This window comes from Impatiens glandulifera, chromosome 3, assembly GCF_907164915.1.
Source record: "Impatiens glandulifera chromosome 3, dImpGla2.1, whole genome shotgun sequence".
Lineage (NCBI taxonomy): Eukaryota > Viridiplantae > Streptophyta > Magnoliopsida > Ericales > Balsaminaceae > Impatiens > Impatiens glandulifera.
Window position 1 is genome coordinate 13,094,936 of NC_061864.1, and position 23,558 is coordinate 13,118,493.

The 23,558-nt window shown below is 32.6% G+C and overlaps 2 protein-coding genes across 2 annotated transcripts; both read left to right on the top strand.

The window, feature by feature from the left end:
* Window positions 1-1,910: 1,910 nt before the first annotated feature.
* LOC124930662 (CLIP-associated protein) lies at window positions 1,911-15,649 on the top strand. Its single transcript, XM_047470996.1, has 21 exons — window positions 1,911-2,450; window positions 3,226-3,381; window positions 3,459-3,521; window positions 4,420-4,488; window positions 5,004-5,172; window positions 5,781-5,942; window positions 6,708-6,805; window positions 7,361-7,435; window positions 7,511-7,579; window positions 7,655-7,740; window positions 7,814-7,931; window positions 8,901-8,999; window positions 9,116-9,470; window positions 9,614-11,364; window positions 11,491-11,592; window positions 12,319-12,423; window positions 12,982-13,056; window positions 13,141-13,209; window positions 13,311-13,379; window positions 14,545-14,646; window positions 15,189-15,649. Exons 1-21 carry the CDS (start codon window positions 2,118-2,120, stop codon window positions 15,348-15,350), a joined length of 4,287 nt encoding a protein of 1,428 aa, XP_047326952.1. The 5' UTR covers window positions 1,911-2,117; the 3' UTR covers window positions 15,351-15,649.
* Window positions 15,650-19,383: 3,734 nt separating this feature from the next.
* Window positions 19,384-23,432, top strand: LOC124929755 (transcription factor PIF1-like). The gene is made up of 8 exons (XM_047470149.1): window positions 19,384-19,504; window positions 19,637-20,483; window positions 21,057-21,155; window positions 21,228-21,293; window positions 21,389-21,454; window positions 21,653-22,162; window positions 22,552-22,612; window positions 23,320-23,432. The coding sequence occupies exons 1-8, from the start codon at window positions 19,410-19,412 to the stop codon at window positions 23,322-23,324; spliced, it is 1,749 nt and encodes a 582-aa protein (XP_047326105.1). The 5' UTR covers window positions 19,384-19,409; the 3' UTR covers window positions 23,325-23,432.
* Window positions 23,433-23,558: the final 126 nt, after the last annotated feature.

The following is a 23,558-nucleotide window of genomic DNA, read 5'->3' on the forward strand; positions in this document are numbered from 1 at the left end:
TCGATATAAAATATTCGAACCCGACTATCGGGTACCCACAGGTATAAGACATACGAGTACCCATTATCATCCTCATTTGGGACATAACGTTCAAGATAATTTCTCTCTCTAACTTTTTACTGTGAAAGGTTCTCCACTATTCTTTAATTCGTGTTAGGGCCACTCGTACAATGGGTCTGAAAACTCGGGATCGTAAATGGATTCAAGTACCATTTTGATCGCCCTTTAATGATCCTTTCTAAGTAATTTTTTTACCGTGTCTTATTTTTTTCACATGTCTGCCAAGTGGGGTCGTCGAGATACATTGTCGTGAGAATCGTTTTCCCTATCATTATCCTTATATATATAATATGTATGACTCACATAAACTCTTAATTTTCTAATTTAATTCATTATTTGTTTCTTTAATTATAAAAAAAAAAAAGATAAAAATTGATATCATTCATATAATACACTCGTTTCATCTATCATATTCATTTTGTTTTTCTTAAGTCCACTCAAACCTTTTTTTCAAACCAACTTTTATAATTTATGATCCGATCCGATCCATTAGATTTTGTTGTATCAATGGATTGATTCCTCATAATCTTTTCTAAATCAGATATGAATTGATCATCTAATTTTAATGTATTAACTTTTATTTTTAAAATAATATTATAATAATAAATAAAAAAGACACTATCAAAAACTTCATAAATAAAATTCAATACTTTCACATCCAATTCTGAGATTTTATTTAATTCTTAACTTTTTATTATTTAACTCATTCAAAATCAATTAAATTCATTTTTTTAATAATAATTACTACTTGATAAATACTTTTTATTTCTTTAATAAATATTAAAATAATTTCAATCAGATATGATAGATCATTAATATACTTTGCCATTACCAACTACATTCATATCTAGAAAACAAAAATTGGTAGATTAATTTATTCCGCCCACCCTATGACCTATATAACATCTCTTTTTTCTTTATTAATTTAAATTCTTATGAATGAAACATGTCCAGTTATACTCATATTTTTTTCACATATGTTTGTATGTTCCTAATTACATTATATTTATTTTTAATATAAAATTGACAAAATAAAATTATAATTTAAAAAATATTAGAACTATTAAAACAATTAAATATTAAACCAATTATTTTAAATAACATAAAAAAAAAATTAAGAGATCAAATTTTAAGTCAAACTCTTTATTAGGGTAATCATTTGAAGGATGTCAAATTTTAATTTTAAGTTTAATAAATAAAAATTGAAATTAGAATTAAAATTTTAATAAAATTTAAACTAATGTATTTGTATGGTTCTCAATTATAATTTTTGTTTAACATGAAATTGTTATTCAAAGTATTTATTATTTTTAAATAAAATTAATTTAGTTGTGAAAAAGGTCCATGTATATTAAAATTGAAAAAATCGTTTAAACATAACGACAAATCAGTATATGAAAAAAAAATATTTAATAAGTTATTAAGCTCGTAAATTTTCGAGAAAACGAATAACTCCCCGACAAACTCTACTGATCTTAATTTTATAAAGCGTCAAAATAATAATAATCTTATGAATAATCCGCATTAGACGATTACGACTATTTTTCTCCAACCAAATGAGCCACCAAAAAATAATTGAGATGATAACTCAAATATTTAGATTTAATATATTAGTCGTATTAATCCAAATTTCCCAGATTAAAAATTGGAAAAATATTTTTTAACTTTAACTTATTTATTGTATTATTCATATTTACTTTCTGGGCAATTAAGTAAATATTTCAATAATTTATAATATATAAAAGTTATTGAAAAACAAAATAAAGAATAGTTTTACAATATTATATAGATTTTGTTAGTTAAATTTTGTATTCACTATGTTTAATCTGATTTAGGAAGGAGATTGATCCACCGACTCCGTCCATCGGCAATCATCTCCGACTACTCTTTCTCTCTCTTGATATTTCACACTTGAAGTCTCTCTCTCTGAAGTGCGCTATATCACATCCACCTAACTTAATACCTACCGTTCACTAATCCGGGTAAGATCCGAGATCCTTCTTCACTAGATCGATCGATCATTCAACTTCGATAATTCCTCCTCAACGAATGCGACAATGGAGGAGGCGCTTGAGATGACTAGGGCTAAGGACACCAAGGAGAGGATGGCTGGCGTAGAACGTCTACACGAAGTTCTAGAAGCTACTAGGAAGACTCTTTCCTCATCCGAAGTCACTTCTCTAGTAGATTGCTGTTTGGATCTCGTCAAGGACAACAACTTTAGGGTTTCTCAGGGTGCTTTACAGTCTCTTGCTTCTGCTGCTGTTCTTTCGGGAGAGCATTTTAAGCTTCATTTCAATGCTTTAGTTCCTGCTGTTGTTGAGAGGTTAGGTGATGCCAAACAACCTGTTCGTGATGCTGCTAGACGATTATTGCTCACTCTAATGGAGGTATATCTTATTTTACTTGCTTGGAACTTTAATTTACTTGATTAATGCTCTGATTCAACTTATTTTGGTTTATTTATTACCTTGGAGGCGATACAATTTGTTTTTTTATATCTATTATGGATATATCCATGTTCATCACAACATCTGCATATCCGTATTTTCAATTCATTAAAACATGGTTCCGTTTCAAATCCAACACTTTCTGTTTAATAGATCAAATGATTTACCCTTTTTTTTTACCCAAACCAGCTTAGTCAATCTATAAAATATACTTACACAAATAAGATTCTATAGTAAAGCCAATTATACATGAATTTATGGATAACGATTTGGACATGAGTTCAAGACTTGGTATACAATGTTTGTATTATTAAAATTGGCTTGCAACGACTCAATTAATACAAATTTTAACATTTAAAAAGAGAGTGTATAATAGACATATTGAACATTAGGACTGCATCCTTAAGAGACCAAAATGTCACGGGTTCGATTCCAATTGTTGAAAGAAAGATTATTAGACAAACAAAGGAAATCATTAAAGGACCAAATTAAAATCATTTTGTTATGATAGATGGGAACACTGTATGATTAGGCAAATAAGCTTAAAGTAGTAAAATTAAACCAACAACTGAATATGTTGGCAAAATCAAAGGAGAAGAATGAAGTAAATACTGGTATCCTTGTCGATCTAAACCTCTGTCTTTCCTAATTAATTTTCAGGAGAGTTATAACATGTAAACTAGAAAGTATTTACTAGACAAATTCTTACTTGTAGGTCTCTTCACCAACAATAATTGTCGAGCGTGCGGGATCGTATGCTTGGACTCATAAAAGCTGGAGAGTTCGAGAAGAATTTGCCCGTACAGCCACATCTGCAATTGGTCTTTTTGCATCGACTGAACTTCCACTTCAGCGTGCTATACTTCCTCATGTATGGTCATTGAACACATTTTAATGCATACATGTTAGGAAAGACTTGTGACATTTTATTCTTTCTTGGATGATCAGATTTTGCAGATGTTGAATGATCCAAATCATGCTGTAAGAGAAGCCGCTATATCATGCATTGAGGTTTGTGAAATCTGTGATACATATCTTTTGAGGTTACTGGACACTTGAACTGTCTATGTTCTTTTGTCTGGCTTGATCATATTTGAGGTTCCTTGTGTTTTGTTCTCATACTAAGTTGCCATAGTGCTTTTGGTTGCTCAAACATTACACTTGTAGTAATATGATTGTTGAACTAAGTAGGGGGGCCATTGAAGTGTGTTGCTAATTGCTAGATATTTGTTGTTCTTGTTATCCACTTGGATCAGTTAGCTGTTGTGCAGCACCAAATTTCTTCTGAGGAATGAAACTGAAAATCTTGGGAGAGGTTTTTTAATTATTTTAGCTACCTTTGTGGTCAGTTTCTTCTGGTTCTTATAGATTTTAAATGTTTATGTAACTGTTTGAGCTTACATAGTTTGACAACTTCATGTTCACAGAGTTAACCCTTCTACCTCTTTGGCTCATGGCCTGGCATGTGATTGACTCTGTTACCATAAGTGAGGGATTTAATTTGATTACATATATGTCCCTCCCTCTTGTATTTTCATATAGATTACTTGAAGAAGAAACTGAAGGTAAAATGTGGATTTCAGTCTGTGTTAAAGCTTCAAAAGAATGTGATTGGTGATTTTAGCTCACTGCTAAAATTGACAAAACTATGAGTTGATGCAATGTCTTCCTTCAGAAGTTAGCCGACATATCTTGATATGTTTATACTGTCCATGGTAGTATACAAAGTGGTTTAGTATTTGATCTAGTACTGAGCCAGACAAACCTTTGGACTCCCACAAATGCTTGTAGATGAAGTTGTAAACTGAGATTTTTCTGTGAAGACTTGTTTCTTTTCTCAGCTATTAAAATGTCTTCTTGAGGAAACTCATTTAATCTTCTTGTGACCTGACTTATTGTTTTCTTCCAGGACATGTACTCACATGGGGGGCTTCAGTTTCGTGATGAACTTCAACGTCACCATCTCCCTTCATCAATGGTGAGTGGTATCTACAAAATCTATCTTGTTCCCCTTTATCTGTTATTTCTAGTTCTTTAAGCTGGAGGTTTTTGGTCGTGTCCTCTAGTTTCTATATAATATATATATATATTATACTCCGAGTCACTTGTTTATGTACAGTTTTATTTTGTGAAAGATTCAATGTACCTTAGTTAAATATATATGGAAAAGCCAAAATGAAAAAATCACAATGTTATTGGTGTCTTACAAGTCAAGAACACCAAAATCAAGCCCAAAGTCTCTCGCATACTAGGGCGCAAGAAACAATACACAGAAATCTAAGTAAACAATTACCAATTAAGACAGGCTTAGTGGTAAGAAGTTAACTAAACAAACCCAGATATAATTATGTTCTATGAACTTAAAGCTTTGTTTTACCTTTTAAAAAAGAAACTTAAGGCTTTGCTTGACTTGATGATTATGTTCTATGATCTTAGCTTTTGTTAGTTAATATAGACATTCTTCTGATTTTCTAATTTGATATCAAACTGCAGTTGACGGAAATTTATGCTAGGCTAGAGAGAATTGAACCTAAAAATCACTCTTCAGATGGAGTCACAAGAAACTATAATATTGTGGATGCTAAGCCTGCCAGTCTTAATCCCAAAAGGAGCAGCCCAAAGGCAAAAAACTCAACAAGAGGGGAGGGCTCACTGTTTGGAGGTTTATAATCTTGATCCACATTTTCCTTTCTCTTGAGGCTGTTCGTTTTTGTCTGATTTCCTGAACATGTTTTTCCTCTCACACTATTTATTGTGTGTTACATGTTATTTTGGGGTATCTTATTCACTTTGGCAGATTTCTGAAAGTTTATGTTGAAAATATATTTACTTATTTCTGTTTGTCATGCAAAAGTTTGTTGGTTGCCAAGGTGCTGCATACACCAAAAGATTAAGTAAAAACCCATCTTCAAGAATCAAATATCTTACAAATGCAAAGAAAACATGGATACAATCTTTGTGATGATACTATGAAATTAAGATCCAGATTAAGAGGACTTTCTTAGGGGAATCTACAAAATAATCTAATATATAATAGTTAATACCTGGAACCAGTTGTTCCGCTTTTACAACCGGATAACCTTGCAGTACCAAAGAGTTCTCTGTTGTGGTCTTTGTGATTATCTTAGTATCATGTACATGATTACTGTTTGTTAGTTAACTTTTTTACTTGTTCCTGAGTAATTTGAATAAGCAGTTTTCAGATTGATGTACCTTAAGTCATTATTCATGAGACTTCAATGGAAGCTTGATTTATTTCAAACTCTGCAGGAGATGGTGACATTACAGAAAAACCAATTGATCCAATTAAAGTTTACTCTGATAAGGAATTGATCAGAGAGTTTGAGATCATTGCTTCGACTCTCGTGCCAGATAAAGATTGGTCTATACGAATTGCTGCCATGCAGAGAGTTGAAGCTCTTGTGATAGGAGGTGCGGCACATTGATTTAGATTAATCTTTAATTTGGTGTTGGTAATTTCTCTTTTCATAGTGTCTTTTCTTAATAAAGGTCAACCTTTCATTAAAAGGGAGAGATCAGTTTCCTTTTCATAGTAGTTTGTTTAAATTCCAAAAAAAAAACAATTCCTTTCTGAGTACTGGAAAAAAATAGATTTTCGCTCCTTGTACCTGCAAAAGTTGCAGTGGGATAAAAATTTGATCATAGGGTGTCAAACTGTTTAAGGATCTTGGAATGAAGTATGACAGCATGTTATAAAATCCTTTAAGAACATTATGAGTATCATCTCACAACTAAACATGGATTTTTATTTCATTTAATCAATGTTAGGGACTTATATTGTTCTCTTAAGGAAATGAGAGAACAGTTACGATGGAATAAATGCAATTCATCATGTGTTATATCTTAATTGTTTGAGTACTTGGTAAACCCTTTATGAGATATGGTTGAGTCTCAACTGTCGTCACACAATTGATTAAGGCAATCACATATGAGCTTATTTTGTTACTTCTGCAAACCTAGAAACGTAACTCATTTAGCATACCTGTCAAAATATCACGAGGACCCCTCTTGCTTAGACAGACTAGTGTAACAGGGAAGAGAAATTTAGAATGGATCCCTCTTGCCTTCTAGATGGAGCCTTGTTCATTGTGCATGACCAAAGAATGGCCTGTTTATGGGCTTACAACTCTCTCTTTTGATATTAACTTCAGTTACTATTTACTTCATGATAAGCAGGTGCTGCTGATTATCCAAGTTTTCGTATGGTTTTGAAACAGCTTGTTGGCCCGTTAAGCACACAATTGTCTGATCGGAGATCTACCATAGTCAAGCAGGTGGGGGAGGAATTGATTTTTGTTTCTCCAGGAATTTCTTTTTATATTTTGTTGATTTTAGTTAATGGTAGTGGGGAACAAGTTCATGATTATATTTGAATAAAAGTGCATATATATACAATGCCCTTTCTTCTTTTTTATATGCATAACTTATATGAACAAATCTCTAGTTTTCTATTTCTGCAACATCAGTATGTAAATCCATCTTCTTTTTTAGTGGAGGAGACATACATCTTCATGTGCACATCGTTTAGGCATATATTTGTTTGTTTGTCTGTTTGGGCAATGTCCAATTGTCCATACATTTTAAAGAACAATAATGATTATCTACAGTATTTATTAGTCCAGAGGTATATTTCTCATTGCACTTCTGGTCCCTTGGTCTCATGATTCAATCCTTTAGTTATGGATGTTCTGGAACATTAAGCTGTTTCATTAAGCTTAGCCTAGAAAATGTATCACATTGTATGTCCTAATGAATACAAATGACCTAGATACTTCACATTGTCGGTCCTAATGATCACTTTGTATTGGTGTTTTGGTTCAACATTCCAGGGTTGCCGCTTACTGTGTTTTTTATCTAAAGAACTGTTGGGAGATTTTGAAGGATGTGCTGAAATTTTCATTCCAGTTAAGTGCTTCCACTCTCATTATTTTTGTCTAATATGTTTTCAAATATTCTTCTAACTGTTCTCTGTCTATCAGGTCCTTTTCAAGCTTGTTGTCATAACTGTACTTGTAATAGCAGAATCATCTGATAATTGTATCAAGACGGTATTGTTTCCTGGGATTTTTTGTTGTTGATGCGTTTCAATTCTTCAAATATTTATGCTTTCTTGAAATTTTCAGATGATACGTAATTGTAAAGTATCTCGAATTCTTCCTCGAATAGCTGATTCTGCAAAGAATGACCGAAATGCTGTACTTCGTGCCAGGCAAGACTTTGCTTCCTTCTCCATTTTATTGATTTAGGCTACCGCCAATTAATGAAATACTTTGACATTGCAGGTGTTGTGAATATGCATTATTGGTTCTAGAACATTGGCCTGATGCACCTGAAATACAACGAGCAGCTGATCTCTATGAAGATCTCATAAAGTGTTGTGTTGGAGATGCAATGAGTGAGGTATTGTTACTGTCCCAATGCTCATATTGGATAATGCCTTTTTGAAAACCCAATTCCAGTGCATTGGACCTTGATAACACATGCCAGCTTATCAATTATGGTGCTAATTCAGATATATGAAAGGTCATACTAGTATTCTCTTTATAAAAGTAGGTGCTGTGTCGTCCACTTGGGAATTATAAGAAATGTGTTTTGAAACTTCTGAGTTTTATTGCTATTTACTTAACACAATGGTTGCTTAAAAAAAATCCAAAGAAGGGATCCTTGTTTGTAGTATATATACCAGAAAGTAGCAAAAAGTCTAGCCTGAAATCTGATTCTATTGAACAACCCTGATGAAGCCTTGTTCTTGATTATCCTCTTCATGAAGAGAGTCAGTTGATTTTTTAAATGCTATAGATATTAAGCCTTCACTTAAATGTTTTCTTCTTTTTAGATTTTAAACCGTGTTTTAGTTGGCTCTTTTTTCCCTTATTAGTATTGAATCGCTGTGTTTTTGTTAGCTGAATGTTTTTGTATTTGATTTTTTGTGATTGTCTACATTTTCAAAAGAATAACATGTTTTAAAACACTTTGGTCTTCTAGGAAGAGAAATTGATTCAGATAACTACTTTGATGCTTTTGGTATATTTTATAGTTGTTAGTCACAATAGTGGTCAGTATAATGAAACATTTTAGGTGAATAGAAAGAAATGAAGAAGAACACTGTAAGGTTACTCCTTTCTGCTGCATCAGTTTCTTCTATCTGTTACAGAGGTCTTAGAAATAGTTGAGATAGTTAGATAAGTGTCATGCTCATCCAATTGGAATATTCATGCATAAACACTTGACACACTAATTGTTCTATATTGTGTTTTAATCAGTGTTGTGCCACCCAAATGTCATTTATGTACTAAACTATACTTCCATATGTTCATGTTTTTCACATAATATCTTGAATCCTCCGCATTAATATATAAGAGTCACCAGGTACGGGCAACTGCAAGAACTTGCTATAGGTTGTTTGCAAAGACCTGGCCGGAGCGCTCCCGCAAACTTTTTTCATCATTTGATCCAGTTATTCAGAGGGTACACATTTGTATATGCTTTAGTGCTTTCTTTTGACTACTGTTGTTCACTTTCGTAGAACAAATTTCTCTTGGTGTGACTGTTCTATATCCATGGTAATTTATCCCATTTTGTAGGTAATAAATGATGAAGATGGAGGCATCCATAGGAGACATGCTTCTCCTTCTATTCGTGAAAGAGGGGCACAAGTTTCCTTTTCACATCAAACATCAGCGCCTACAAATCCTCCTGGTTATGGGACTTCAGCTATTGTTGCTATGGACAGAAGTTCAGGTTTGCCATCAAGTACTTCTGTCTCCTCTGGTCTACTTCTATCACAGGCAAAATCAACCAGTAAAGGTTCAGAGCGCAGTTTGGAAAGTGTTCTGCAGGCAAGTAAGCAGAAGGTTTCAGCTATTGAAAGTCTTCTTAGAGGGTTGGATGCATCTGACAAACATAATCCATCCCTCCGATCATCTAGTTTAGACCTAGGTAACAAACTATTTTTCATTTACATGCTCTTTTACATCACTCTGTTAATCAATGCCAACTATGTGTGGGTAGATATGTTCTGAATATTTTCTGGTTCATAATCATTCACCAACTCTGAGCAGCTAAACATTTCCCTAGTGCAGGAGTTGACCCCCCATCATCTCGTGATCCACCATTTCCCCTTGCTGTTCCTGCTTCAAATAGTCTCACAAGCGCCTTGTCGCTTGATTCTACTGCCACTGGTATATCTAAGCCCCGCAATCGGAATGGAGGTCTGGGTTTGTCTGATATCATCACTCAGATTCAAGCATCTAAGGATGCAAGTAAACTGTCATACCGTGGTATTGTTGGATCTGAATCATTATCATCCCTGTCATCTTACTCAGCCAAGAGAGCTTCTGAGAAGCTACATGAGAGAGATTCTAGTGAAGACTATGCTGATGTTAGGGAGACCAGACGATTGATGAATCTGCATGTGGATCAACCATACTTGGATAATGCACCTTATAAGGATGCAAACTTTAGGGAGTCTCATCATAATTACGTTCCCAACTTTCAGAGGCCGCTTCTAAGGAAGAATGTTGCTGGACGAACGCCAGCAAGCCGGAGGAGAAGTTTTGATGATAGCCAGTTGTCATTAGGGGAAGTGTCAAGCTATACAGATGGTCCAGCTTCTCTTAGCGATGCTTTGAGTGAAGGACTCAGTCCAAGTTCAGACTGGAATGCAAGGGTTGCTGCATTTAATTATCTTCATGCTTTATTGCAGCAAGGTCCAAGAGGTGTTCAAGAAGTTATGCAGAACTTTGAGAAAGTAATGAAGTTGTTCTTCCAGCACTTAGATGACCCACACCATAAAGTTGCCCAGGCGGCTCTCTCTACACTTGCAGATATTATTCCAGCTTGTAGAAGACCTTTTGAAAGCTACGTGGAGCGAATTCTACCCCATGTTTTCTCCCGTTTGATAGATCCAAAGGAATTGGTACGACAACCTTGCTCAACAACTTTGGAAATTGTTGGTAAAACTTATGGTGTCGATTCCTTGTTACCAGCTCTGCTTAGATCACTGGATGAACAACGATCACCAAAAGCAAAATTGGCTGTTATTGAGTTTGCCATTGGTTCCTTCAACAAACATGCTTTGAACTCTGAAGGTTCTGGCAATACTGGTATTCTGAAACTGTGGCTAGCTAAATTGGCACCTTTGGCTCATGATAAGAATACAAAGTTAAAGGAGGCAGCTGTTACATGTATTATATCAGTTTATTCCCACTTTGATTCAGCTGCAGTCTTGAATTTCATTCTTAGTTTATCTGTTGAAGAACAAAATTCTTTGAGGCGAGCTCTTAAGCAGTATACTCCTCGTATAGAGGTGGATTTGATGAACTTCTTGCAGAACAAGAAAGAGAGGCAGCGGACCAAGTCATCTTATGATCCGTCTGATGCTGTTGGAACTTCTTCGGAAGAAGGATTTGTTGGAGCCTCTAGAAAGAACTTTGGTAAGTATACCTCTGGTTCCATGGATAGTGACAGTGGCAGAAAATGGAATTCTACACAAGATATCATCCAAGTTACAGGATCTGGACACCGAATTGCATCTGATGAAGCTCAGGAACAGCCTTACCATGGTCTTGGGAGTGGTGTAAACATTGAGGTCCTGGGTTCTAAGAGCAAAGACCTGAAGTATATGGTTAGTAGTGTAGACAACACAAATATTGATACTTCTACTCCCCGTTTGGATATTAATGGGCTAAGGAATTCTCACCACCAAGGACTCACTTCACGCTCTAGGATTGATTATGAACCTCCGTCTGAACCAGATCATCCAAAACTTGCTGCCTTGAAGACCAACACCAATCCTGACATGGGTCTAAGCATTCCTCAAATTCTCCATCTGGTGCGCCTCTTCTGATCAACTTGTCCTTTGTAGTATTTGTTAGATTTTAATATTGGTATGTCAAATTCTTTTCATATGACACCATGATAAGTAGTCGTGCATCCTTGTTTCTTGTCGCTTTGGCAGATATCTAACGGCAATGATGGAAGCCCTAATAGTAGCAAGCGTGGTGCACTTCAGCAGTTAGTTGAAGCCTCTGTGGCCAATGATCAGTCCATCTGGACCAAGGTATTTTATTGGTCATTACGCTTGTTTTTCTTTTCTTTTCTTTACTTTTTTTTTTAAAATTCATTGAACTTGCTTATACATGTACTGATGAATATTTGGGGTTCCTTCACAACTCCATTCATAGGTTTTTCTCATTTTGACATTCATTTTGGTTACCAATTGTATTAATATCTCATCATATGTCTTCTTTGTTTTATTGCCCTACAATTGGTAGTCCCATCACCCATGTAAGCTTGAGTATACTTTTTATATCGTAATTATTATTTTTCAACAGTTACATGTTGGTGTTTTCATCATTTCACAACAAGGGTTATCCTTGGCCGGTGAAATACTCTTTAGGAGTTGCGATCTACTTAGGTAACCTTGATGGGATATTTAATACTTTACAAGATACAAGATAGCTTACTGGTTCCTAAGAGATCAAAGGTCACGGGTTCGATTCCCACTTCGAATGCCTTAAGTTGAAGTGGGTGTCATGGCTGTGGGGGGTTATGCTAGCATCTTACATTTTAAAAAAAAGAATAGCTTACTGATTCTATTTTTCTGCTTTTGCTGGTTTATTTGTTATGCATCATTGAAACACATTAATGCAGTAACTATGTAAGATAACTGGTATCATTATCTCATTTGTAGTGCTACCTTGCTTTCCAGCATGACATTTTACATATCTTCTATTCAACTGTTACTATATGTTCATGCTAATTAAATAATTGGTGTTGGTTGCAGTACTTCAATCAGATTTTGACAGTAGTTCTGGAGGAGCTGGATGATTCAGAGCCTTTGATTAGGGAACTCACTCTGTCATTGATAATTGAAATGCTAAAAAATCAGGTGAGTTGGGTTCTTTCTATGTGTTTTCTACTTCTGTTTTGGAGGAGTTTTGTGAGGTTATCAAGAAAAGAATTAATAAGAGGTGACCAACTCAGCTAAGATCGATACAAATAAATATGACCTCGTAACAAAACTGCATAACACGAAGATTGAAAGACTTATGTGAGAAGGGGAAACTCAGTGTGAAACCAGATTGAGAAATTAGACTTTACCTTCTATCACCATAGTCTCCCCTTGATCTCTTCTCTCTTTTATATATTAGTTGGTCCTTAATTAGCCACGTCATTAGTTTATTTACATTAGTGAGCCAATAATACTTCTTTACCCTATTAGTTATATATTTACTGGTACCATATACCCTCACTTAGAACGCCTTAAGTTGAAGTGGGGTCGTGCTAGCTTCCTAAAATAAAAAAATATCCCCTGTATGTGACATGTTTTGCGAGCAATAAATTAATTTTCTTTCTGTCCGGTTTGAAAATTTTCTGGTTGATGTGCTATTCTCAGAGCATGTTCCTTCATTAATTTTTCACTCATATTCTTTCACACAATGTTCAGAAAATTGCCATGGAGGACTCGATTGAGATTGTTATTGAGAAATTACTCCATGTTACAAAAGATATTGCTCCTAAGGTATCATCTATTCTCTTAACTGCTTCATAGGTAATATTTGGTTTGTTTTGGGAAATAACTTTTGATATGCAATATCTATTACAGGTTGGAAATGAAGCGGAGCACTGTTTGACCATTGTCTTGTCTCAGTATGATCCATTTAGATGTCTAAGCGTGAGTAGGACTGAAATCTCAGTTTGCTAAACATTTAATGCATTGTTTTAGTTCTTCATGTTCATGAAAGTTTATGTCACTTTATCATTGATGGAATGCAGGTCATTATACCCCTGTTGGTTACTGAAGATGAGAAAACCCTTGTGACTTGCATAAATTGTTTAACAAAGGTATTTATTTTCTTAATATTGTGATTCTGTGAACATTTTTTTTTGATTAAGAATTATCTTTCTGGTAGAATTATCTTACATGGGAGTACATAGATTTTGATTTGGACCTTATGCTTCTACAGACATTTGTTACATAAGAACATGAATAGGTTTTGCATTTTCTTTCGTTAAACCAAATTCTAGCTTACAAGCTATAATGGTTAGCAGCCCCACTACCAAACAACCTTTTCTACTATAGTGAACTAGAATGTTGAACCTCAATTGCACAATTTGTTCTCAATTTAACATGTTGATTCTTTATCTGAGTGATCCCATTGTTGGTATGCTCCTGTTATCAAAAGGATACAAATTAAATAAGTTAAAAGTGTCTGTTCCTTATTCAGGGGGATTGGTTTTCAAAATTACTTGAAATATCACAATATATTACTCAATTAAGGTAAATCAGAATTGTAGGTAGTGTTTTTTAGATACCATTTATAGATAGATACCTATTTATAGAATTTTTGCATCCTATTTAAATATCATTAGATACCTATTTATAGAATTGTAGGTACTGGTTTTTCTTGATCAATATAAATTAGAATCCCTAAAATATCACAATAAGTTAGTCTAATTTACTCAATTAAAGTAAAACAGAATTACTAGAATATCTCAACAATTATTTTTAATATTATATAGAAATAAACTAGAGAATAAAATAAATAAACCTAATTTGACTAAACAATAGTTAAAATGCAACTCCTCAACTCTAGTGCCAATTCCAACTTAAAACAAATGGAGGATTAGATGCATTGTAATTCTTGTAAGTTGTTATAGAGTACTAGTTTTGTATGTGAGATGGATCCTGGTAATATTTCATTGACAAGTTGATTACCTCATAATATAAGCTAAACCCGCGGGGTTTAGTCGCACTCCGAAGGAGAAGCAGAACCAGCGTTCTAAAAAAAGAAGCTAAATTGTTATGCAACATCTGTCCAGTTCGATGGAATTTGATGTAGGTTTGGCATTCATTTTCATATTTCACTTGAGCTTCCAATGATATAAAATTAGAGTGGCATCATGTCCACACCAACTTATTAAAGACACTTTTACCAATGCAGAACTTGCTTGCTTATTACACTTATTTTTTTTGTCGTTATTCTAAACATTGCATGTTTTTATGCAGTTGGTTGGCAGGCTATCCCAGGAGGAACTGATGAATCAGTTGCCATCATTTCTGCCTGCACTCTTTGACGCATTTGGGAATCAGAGCGCTGATGTTCGTAAGGTAAATAAATTGAAAGTCCTTGTGGCATGATACCAACACTTATTGTTTCTTGCGTGTGTGTTTTTATTTGGTTAAGTTACAAAGCCAAAAGATCAAATAACAACTGACTCAATCTTAGATAAGCATCGTTATAGTTGATTACCTTTGCCATCAAGGGACTCTCCAGTCTCCCCTCAACAGACATGCTATTATTAGCTTCATTGCAATTTAATGGCCAGATTTAGGAAGGCCATATAATGTATGTAAGAATGTAGTCTATAAAACACTTTGAGTAAATCAACATTAGTAGTTATAAGCGCATATACCTTAAATTAATCTAACATTTGATCAAATCCACTTACTTTAAATTTATATACTTGGTTTATTCAAACATGTAGCATTCTAACACCTAAATGTGAAATGGATGATGATGGTGAAGCCTGTCTCTCTATGTGTTCATAATGTGCATGAATTGTTAACTTCTCTCTATGATGGAATATGAAGTTATTTAATGTTATAATTCTAAGAGTTGGTTATTTACTTTTGAGTGTTTTCTTTGGCAGACGGTTGTTTTCTGTTTGGTGGACATATATATTATGCTTGGAAAAGCGTTTCTCCCTTACTTGGAGGGGCTCAACAGCACTCAATTGAGGTTGGTGACTATATATGCTAACCGGATCTCACAGGCCAGGTCTGGCACTCAAATTGATACGAGCCAAGATTAAGCGTAGTTTGTGTAGAACCATAAAGTATGAAAAGAAAAATGCAATAACAAAAATATTCATATGATTAGTTGGTTTGAGTGGGGTGGGCATTTGACTTGAAATGTGTTGTTTTAGTTTGTAAAGTGTGAAATACGTACTCAGAGAGTCGGGTGTTTATTATTATTATTATTATTTTATTTGTGTTGTGTTATTTTCTTTACATTCGATTTTATCCCTATTTGGGGAGAGTGATTTTGCTTGTTGTGAAATTGTACAAACAAACATTGTGGCCATAATGAAAACATCACTATTTGGGGAAATATTAGCCATTATGCCATTTTGGTTGTGGAGAAGGCCTTTTCTACTACTTTTGGTAAATCTTTGTAGTAAGTAGAGATTGGATTTTAGAATTTGTTACAATTTTTTTTAACAAATGGAATGCATGATTTTCATAAAGAAGAACGAAGTATGTTGAGGAAAATAATCATTAGGTGTTTTCGGTTTGAGTTTTTCGATATTTTATTTTAGCCAATTTGAAAATTGAATTTGATTTTTTTAATATATTGTATAATAAATTATATAATATATATATAAAAAAATGAATTTTGTTTGATATTCTTTAATTGAAAATCGTATTTATATTCTAATTGATTTAAGATTAAATAAAAAATAAAATTCAAATTTGATTTGACAACCCTAAAAAAGAACTTGCATACTTGGTCAAACATGAAGTACTTATCAGTATTAAATTCATATATAAAACTGATCAGATACCATCATTTATGTATGTCCTTCAATTTATTATGTGTATGGGACATTTAATTACAACAATTTTTTCTTTCACACACTGTATAGTTAGCTCAATTTGATTCAATGATCAGTCACTATCATATTATTTTTAGATCAAAATATATAACTTTTAATGATCCAACACTAAAAAAAATAAATTAGGTATTTGCAGAAGAAACCCTTCTCTCATTAAGCAAATGTTTTGACGTCAAAACCATCTTACCAAAGGTGCTTTTTCTTCTATTAAAATTAATTAAGTTATTTTTATTAAAAGATAATATAATAATTAAATTAATTAAAAACACATATAACTTGTGACAAATCGCAATTGTTGAGGCAGTTAGAATTTGGTATTTATTTAAAAAGTTGTAATGTATTGGACAAAATAAAAAAAAATAGTTGGATCTCTGATAACTCATTAAAGTTGTTCAAAGTGGTAGAGGGTGATTTCTAAAAAAAAATGAAGTCGTTGAATTGAAGGTGAGGGTGGTTTCGTTTCCAACATTCAACATGGTCCCAAAAATTATTATTAATTACAAAGTAACGCTGCAACATGGTGGGTACCCACCCTTTACTCCTAGGACATACCCTAAACGAAGGATCCATTCATCTGGATTTATAATTCCATGCCCAAAATAAAGTAGACAACTAACTCCCTTTGATTTCTCATAACCTACCCTCTATCCCAATTCCATCTTGCATCATTTATTTATTTATATATACATTGTATTTTATTTCAAAAAAATGTTGAATTATCAAATAAAACTTTCAAAAAAAGAAGAAGACAGAAAGACAGACAACCTACATGTTTATAAGATTAGTACCGTTGTCTTAAAGTGAGGACAATCAAATCTCATAAGGGTCCGGTCCCGTTTGGTTTTGCATCTCATCATTTTTAATCAAATGCAATCATCACAAGTTGATTAATGTTAACTGTTAAGTAAAATCAAATTAATGTATTAAAAAGAACCCTTAAGAAAAAAAATAACTGTTTAATTATATTTTATTAACATATCCCATAAAATATTGATTTAAAAAAACAAAATAAAGCAAGCCCACTTTCTGACAAGATATCATATAATAATTTATAAAGCAAATATTTGCTTCTCCAGTTGGAAGTAATAATATTAAATTCAAGTTCTTAATTGTGTCCTAATCACACTTTTATGTTTTATTAAATATTGGGTTTAGTTCCTTAACTTCTTCTTAATTAATACATTAATCATTTCTCTCCATAGTCCTAGGAGGAATTGTTTAGTTTGGACTTTTTTGTATTTTAATTAAATACTTATTTATTATTAATCATCATCATCTTAATCTATCTATCTATAGACCATGTCCATCAATTTAAAACATGTCAAATTAGAGTATTAATGAATATGAAACCAAGATTAAATAATACCTATGTCCATTTTTCATTCTTCTGATTTATCCCTGCAATTCATGTAAAATATAGCTTATATTATAGATATTATAAATAATATATTTTAATTAAAATTATTGTAATATAAATAACTTATAACTGCATGCCGACTTACAATATTTTATTATAATATATAAAATATAAATGATACTAAAAAAGGATTGTGACGACCTATAATATAAATTAATATAATATTAATTTTTGTTATTATATAGAGATTGTTGTATGTTGAATTATTTAGGATTTTTAATAAGAAAATCAGAAAAATATTATTTAAAGAGAAATTATTTGGATTTTTAATTCCAAGAGAACATTTGATCTTGTTTTTTTTAGTTTAAAAAATATATCCGTACTGCTACCATTATAACTTTTAAATTAATTTTATTTATTATTCAAATTAAAAAAGTATTTTAATAATTTTTCATACAATAATTCAAATAATTAAAAATTATCTTAAGAATCCTACAAAATCAAGATCAAAACATGTCCTTAATGTATATCACGCGGACCTACAATCACTCTGTCTCATCCTTGGTTATATATATATATATATATATATATTAGGTCTTATCGGTATAGATTGAATTTGACATCATATTTGTTTTTATGCGACCCTTTATTTATTAAGCCTCGTTTGAAATTGACTTGTTAATTAAATTATTATTAAAATTAAATAAAATATATATATATATTTTTTTGAAAATAGTTCTATGTATATTAAAAATGATAAATAAAACATTTAAACACAATCACATAAAAAAAATATAATACCATCACGTTCCTACAATGAAAATGAGGCCAAACAAAATGGAGAATGCTACCATTATACCATATTCTCTATGAATTAAAAAATTTATTTCATAAAATTATATGAAATATTTTTTAATATTATATATTATGATATATTAAAAATTTATATTATTAAAAAAAAAATTAAAACATTTTCAAAATATAAAAAGTAAATAAATAAATTAGTGATATTACAAAATTTTTTTACATAATTATATATTATATAATTGTATTTACAAAATTTGGAAGAGAACACAAATATCATTTCTGGTCAAACTGTTCTTAATTGGGAATTCAGATTGAATACCGGATTACCGAATTATAATTGTGATTCATATACATTTCTCAATAGGTTACTCGACAAGAACGATTAATTCTCTTATCGATTCTATAGATTAAAAGAATCTCAAATAATATATAAACAGTGAGGAAAGAAAAAATGGTTAATTTTTCGTCTAATAAGATTATGCTCAAATTTTCACTTTCTCACCTTGAATCATTTCTCTTAAATTTATTTAAAAAAAAAACTTATAAAATAGAATAAATTATTGAAGAATTATTCATATAAGCCACCTCAAACCAGCCTATTAATTATATATATATATATATATAATATATATATATATATATAAACACTAGAGTAGGAAGCTTCTTTATTAATAAAAAAGAAATAGAAAAAAAGATGAATAATTAATTGATAGTGACAATTGTGAAAAAATTGGTGGGAAAATGTGTTAAGTAGTAGTAAGTACATTCGAATACCGTCAACCTTCTTTTCGTCTTCTTCTTTACCCCTTCAGACTCTCTCTCTCTCTCTATACAGTCCAGACATATATATAAATATTATATAGAGAGAGAAGAAGAAGAAGAGAGAGAACCTTATCTCTGGTTCGGCTACATGAACATTAACTGAAAGGGCAAATTATAGCAATTCTGTTTCGATAACTCCACGACGAAGAAGGATCTCCGAAAATCATAAGCTACTGTTTAGATGATCTGAACGACTTTACACATCCGATTCTCTGCTATCGAACGTCGTCTTATCTATAGATTTAGTTGCTAATTGCTTGACGAACACTATGAATCGCAACTATTACGTTCCGGATTTCGAATTCAATGATGAATCAGCAAATCCTGCATCTACAACTCTGACAAGGTCAAATAAATCTATAGCGTAAGCTTCATCCAGACTCTCGGATTTCTAATATTAACTAACCTAGCATCATCATACATACTGTTACGTGGAATTAAATGAAATGAAATGATGTTTAATTACTTCTTCTTTTTCTCATCTACATCTACACAGTACAGACGAAGATTTGATTGAAGTGCTATGTCAAAATGAACAAATTGTCTTTCAGAGCCAAAACCTAAGATCTCAGAGAAAACCTGACATCATCGTCGGAGGAGATGCTATCATCCTGACGGAGCAACCTGCTCCTCCGAGACAGATCCGATCGGAAGAAGTGACACCGGCGAATCTGTTCATGCAAGAGGATGAAATGACCAACTGGTTACAATATCCTCTCGATGACACTCCTTTCGATCGTGACCTATATGCTGATCTCCTTTATCATCCTCCGAATTCCACTCCACCGTCCCTTCCTGATAATCTTAATTCGGAATTCAAGTCTCCGAAGCCACCGACACCACCGGTTCATAATTTCACACATTTTTCGAGGCACAACGGAATAGCTGATCAAGGAGGACCGTCGTCGATTTATAACAAAACAACGTCCAAGCAGCAACTGGCGGTTATGGACTCCATTGAATCGCCTGCGTTGGGGAAATCGATTGAATATAGAATCTCACACGTCAGTAGCAGTAACAGTTCGTCCAGAACCATAAGGCGCCCTACCGCCGCCGCCGCAGCAGGGAACGATTTTGCGGCGTCTTCATCTCCTGGAGGCTCGGCAGTTAGCCCTAGCGCGTCCGTCGAGCCCACGACGCCGAAGCCAGCACCGCCGATGATTGAGGATCGTAAACGGAAGGGAAGATCCGCCGCCGCCGCCGCCGGCGGCGACGATGATGCCGATTGTGATAACGAGGTGAGTATATTGTATTTTACCCTCCCTTTCTTTTCCCTAGGTTATTACTTATTATTCTCTATCGTGCGCAAGTCAAGGATTGCGTTGTTTAGTGTAAATCTTCTTCTATTATTCTCCTAATTTGTTTATTTATTATTGCTCTGCCTCTCTGCTTACAAGTTATACTCTGTTTTTTACTCCCCATGTGTTTTTATAGAATCTTCCAAACAATTTAGATGCCATTGAACTTAGGTTTATTTGATTACAAATGTTGTGAGATAAATATAATATTTTATACATTTTTGTATTGATTGATGATATAGATAATTTATTTTATTATCTATGTCTGGTTTGTTTTTATTCATTTTTCTAAAGGAATCAACTTTATCAAATATATTATCTTTTAGTCCATAAATTTCATATCAATATTTCTTACACAATCTACTAGTGGGTTTATTTTTCTAGAAATAGGATGTTCTTGGCAAAACGTCAAAAACAGGGGAGTTGGTACAGGCTAGTAGCCTGCCATATATTGATGCTACTTTTGGATTGGTGTTGAACTTTAGCACTCAGCTTTTGCTTCTTCTTGAAAGTTTGTCCTTTGGCAGCAATTATCACATTATGAATGCATTTAGGGTCTTTATCTAGATTATTACTAGCTAGTTCATGTGATTCTGATCATATAATTTAACTGGGCAGAGCAATGACTTTAACTACTCTGAAGTAAAGAAAAGAGTTTGTGGATCAACATCTTCAAAGAAATCTCGAGCTGCAGAAGTTCATAATCTATCAGAGAGGGTATTTTATTTCTACCATTTTGACAGTTCAGATTTCTGATAAGAAAATATATGAATTTGTAATCTAATGCAGAAACGTCGAGATAGAATAAATGAAAAGATGAAGGCCTTGCAAGAGTTAATACCCCGTTGTAATAAGGTCCAAATCATTCTCCCCATTGATTTATAGAGTCTTTGAAGGGATGATTTGTTCTTGTTTTCTTATTATTTTGTTTTCAAATGTACCATTTGCAGTCAGACAAAGCTTCTATGTTGGATGAAGCAATTGAGTACTTGAAAGCACTACAGTTGCAAGTGCAGGTAGAGCTTGTTTGATGTAGTTTTTTTCTTTTAAATAATTAGTTCTCTTGGAAAATAACTTGTTAGATGAGAAAAAGATGATTATTTGGGGTTATTGAAATGATTCGATTATTGAAGTGGTTTACTATAGGATAAGGAGAACAGAGCCTAAATTTGTGTTTATAAAAAAGAGTGGTATTTGATAATAGTTATTTGCAGATGATGTCAATGGGTTGCACCATGGTTCCAATGATGTTCCCAGGCATCCAACATTACATGCCAACAGTTGGGATGGGAATGGGAATGGGAATGACTCATCCAATGATGCAATTCCCTCATGTTTATCCTGGCTCGAGTGTGCAAGGCCAATCTTCTATGTCTCATATGGCTCCAAGCTTTCCCACACCGACCTTCCCTTTACCACCACCACCACCACTCGGTGCTGCCATACCAGATTCAAACAGAAGCCAAGCAACAAATCTTCCAGATTCTGTGATGAACTCTGCTGCCATACCAGATTCAAACAGAATCCAAGCAACAAATCTTCCAGATTCTGTGATGAACTCTGCTTCCATACCAGATTCAAACAGAATCCAAGCTACAAATCTTCCAGATTCTGCGATGAACTCTGCTGCCACACAAAATCTCAGCCATCCACAGATGCAGAATGTCGATCCTTATCAACAGTACCTTAACATGATGAACCAATCTCGAGTATCAATGGCTCAGGTTTGTTTCTAGTTTCACTTAAAAAGTTTTTCTTCTTGGCATATTCTGGCTATTTGCATGATTGGCATGATTAGAAATTAAGTTGCATTTCATCAAACTGAATAATAAGTGTTACAGTAGTTAAATTACCTTTTGAATGCTCTTATATAGTTCATGGTTAGCTTAATTTAAATAATAAGTGTTTTTTTTAAAGAAAAAATAATTATATTATTTTAAATTACATTTATTAAGTAAACTTAATTCAAATAAACAAATAATTATTTAGATTAAAAAATGTTATCAAACTATTGGATCTAATATTATTACATATGCATGGGGATAAAGATGTGAGGACACCAAAATCTTGTTTCCATTATTCATTTCAATATATCTTTTAATTGTCAATGTAGAATCCGACTGTGATGCAACCTAATACAAGCACATCGAGCAATAATGGGAATCTTCAATCTGGTAAACATTATTTTCTTATGATTGTTGTGCTATGGCTATAATTGAAATTATTTAAAAAAAATATGATTGGTATTGGTTGAAAAAGTATATTTTTTTTAATAAAAATACTTAAAACTGGATTAACATATAATGATATTAGGCCTTATTATCTAAAAATTATTTAAATATTTTTAAATAAACATCAACTAATTTATCAACCAAAATATCATTTATTTTATTTTATTTTATTTTTAATTTTTATTTTTGATGTGGACCGTGACTTCATAACTTTTATTTTAGTGTCATTTTTGTTTGTTTGATGTTTTGTTGTTATTTTTCTTGGGTTATGTAACTTTTTCCCCTATTTTATGTTTTTATAATTTTGCTTAAATATTTTTTTGAAATATATTCAAAAAAGTCATTCTAACCATCAAATAATTAAATTAATAAAATCATTTCTTTTAAGGTTACTCCTAACATGACTCTTCACCCATTATAATGACTTGATATTCATCAATTAAAAGATTAAAATATCTTTATTAAATTTTAAATATAAAAAATATTTTGATAATTCATTCTACAAAAATTCCAAATAACCAACCATTTTTGATCAAACAATAAATTTAAAAAAAACTACCATAAAAATCCTAAAAAACTCAGTGATCAAAGAAGCCCTCTAGAGCAAATGAATTAGGATACTTGTATTGATAATGAAAATGCTGTTACAGGTTGACAGACTGGAGTTTGGTCAACAAAGGCACTTGCCTGCCAAATTTTGTAGTGTAAAAGAGAAAGAACCCATCGAGAGATACGATTACTAATCCCTTCTAGTTATTTATTTTCAAAAAAAAAAAAAAGTAGTGTAGATTATCCTTCTTTGTGATATGTTTATTTCAATTGACCCTGTATTAGAAATTGCAATAGCAAACTATCCTTTTTGCCCCCATTTCAGATTTTTATTTTATTT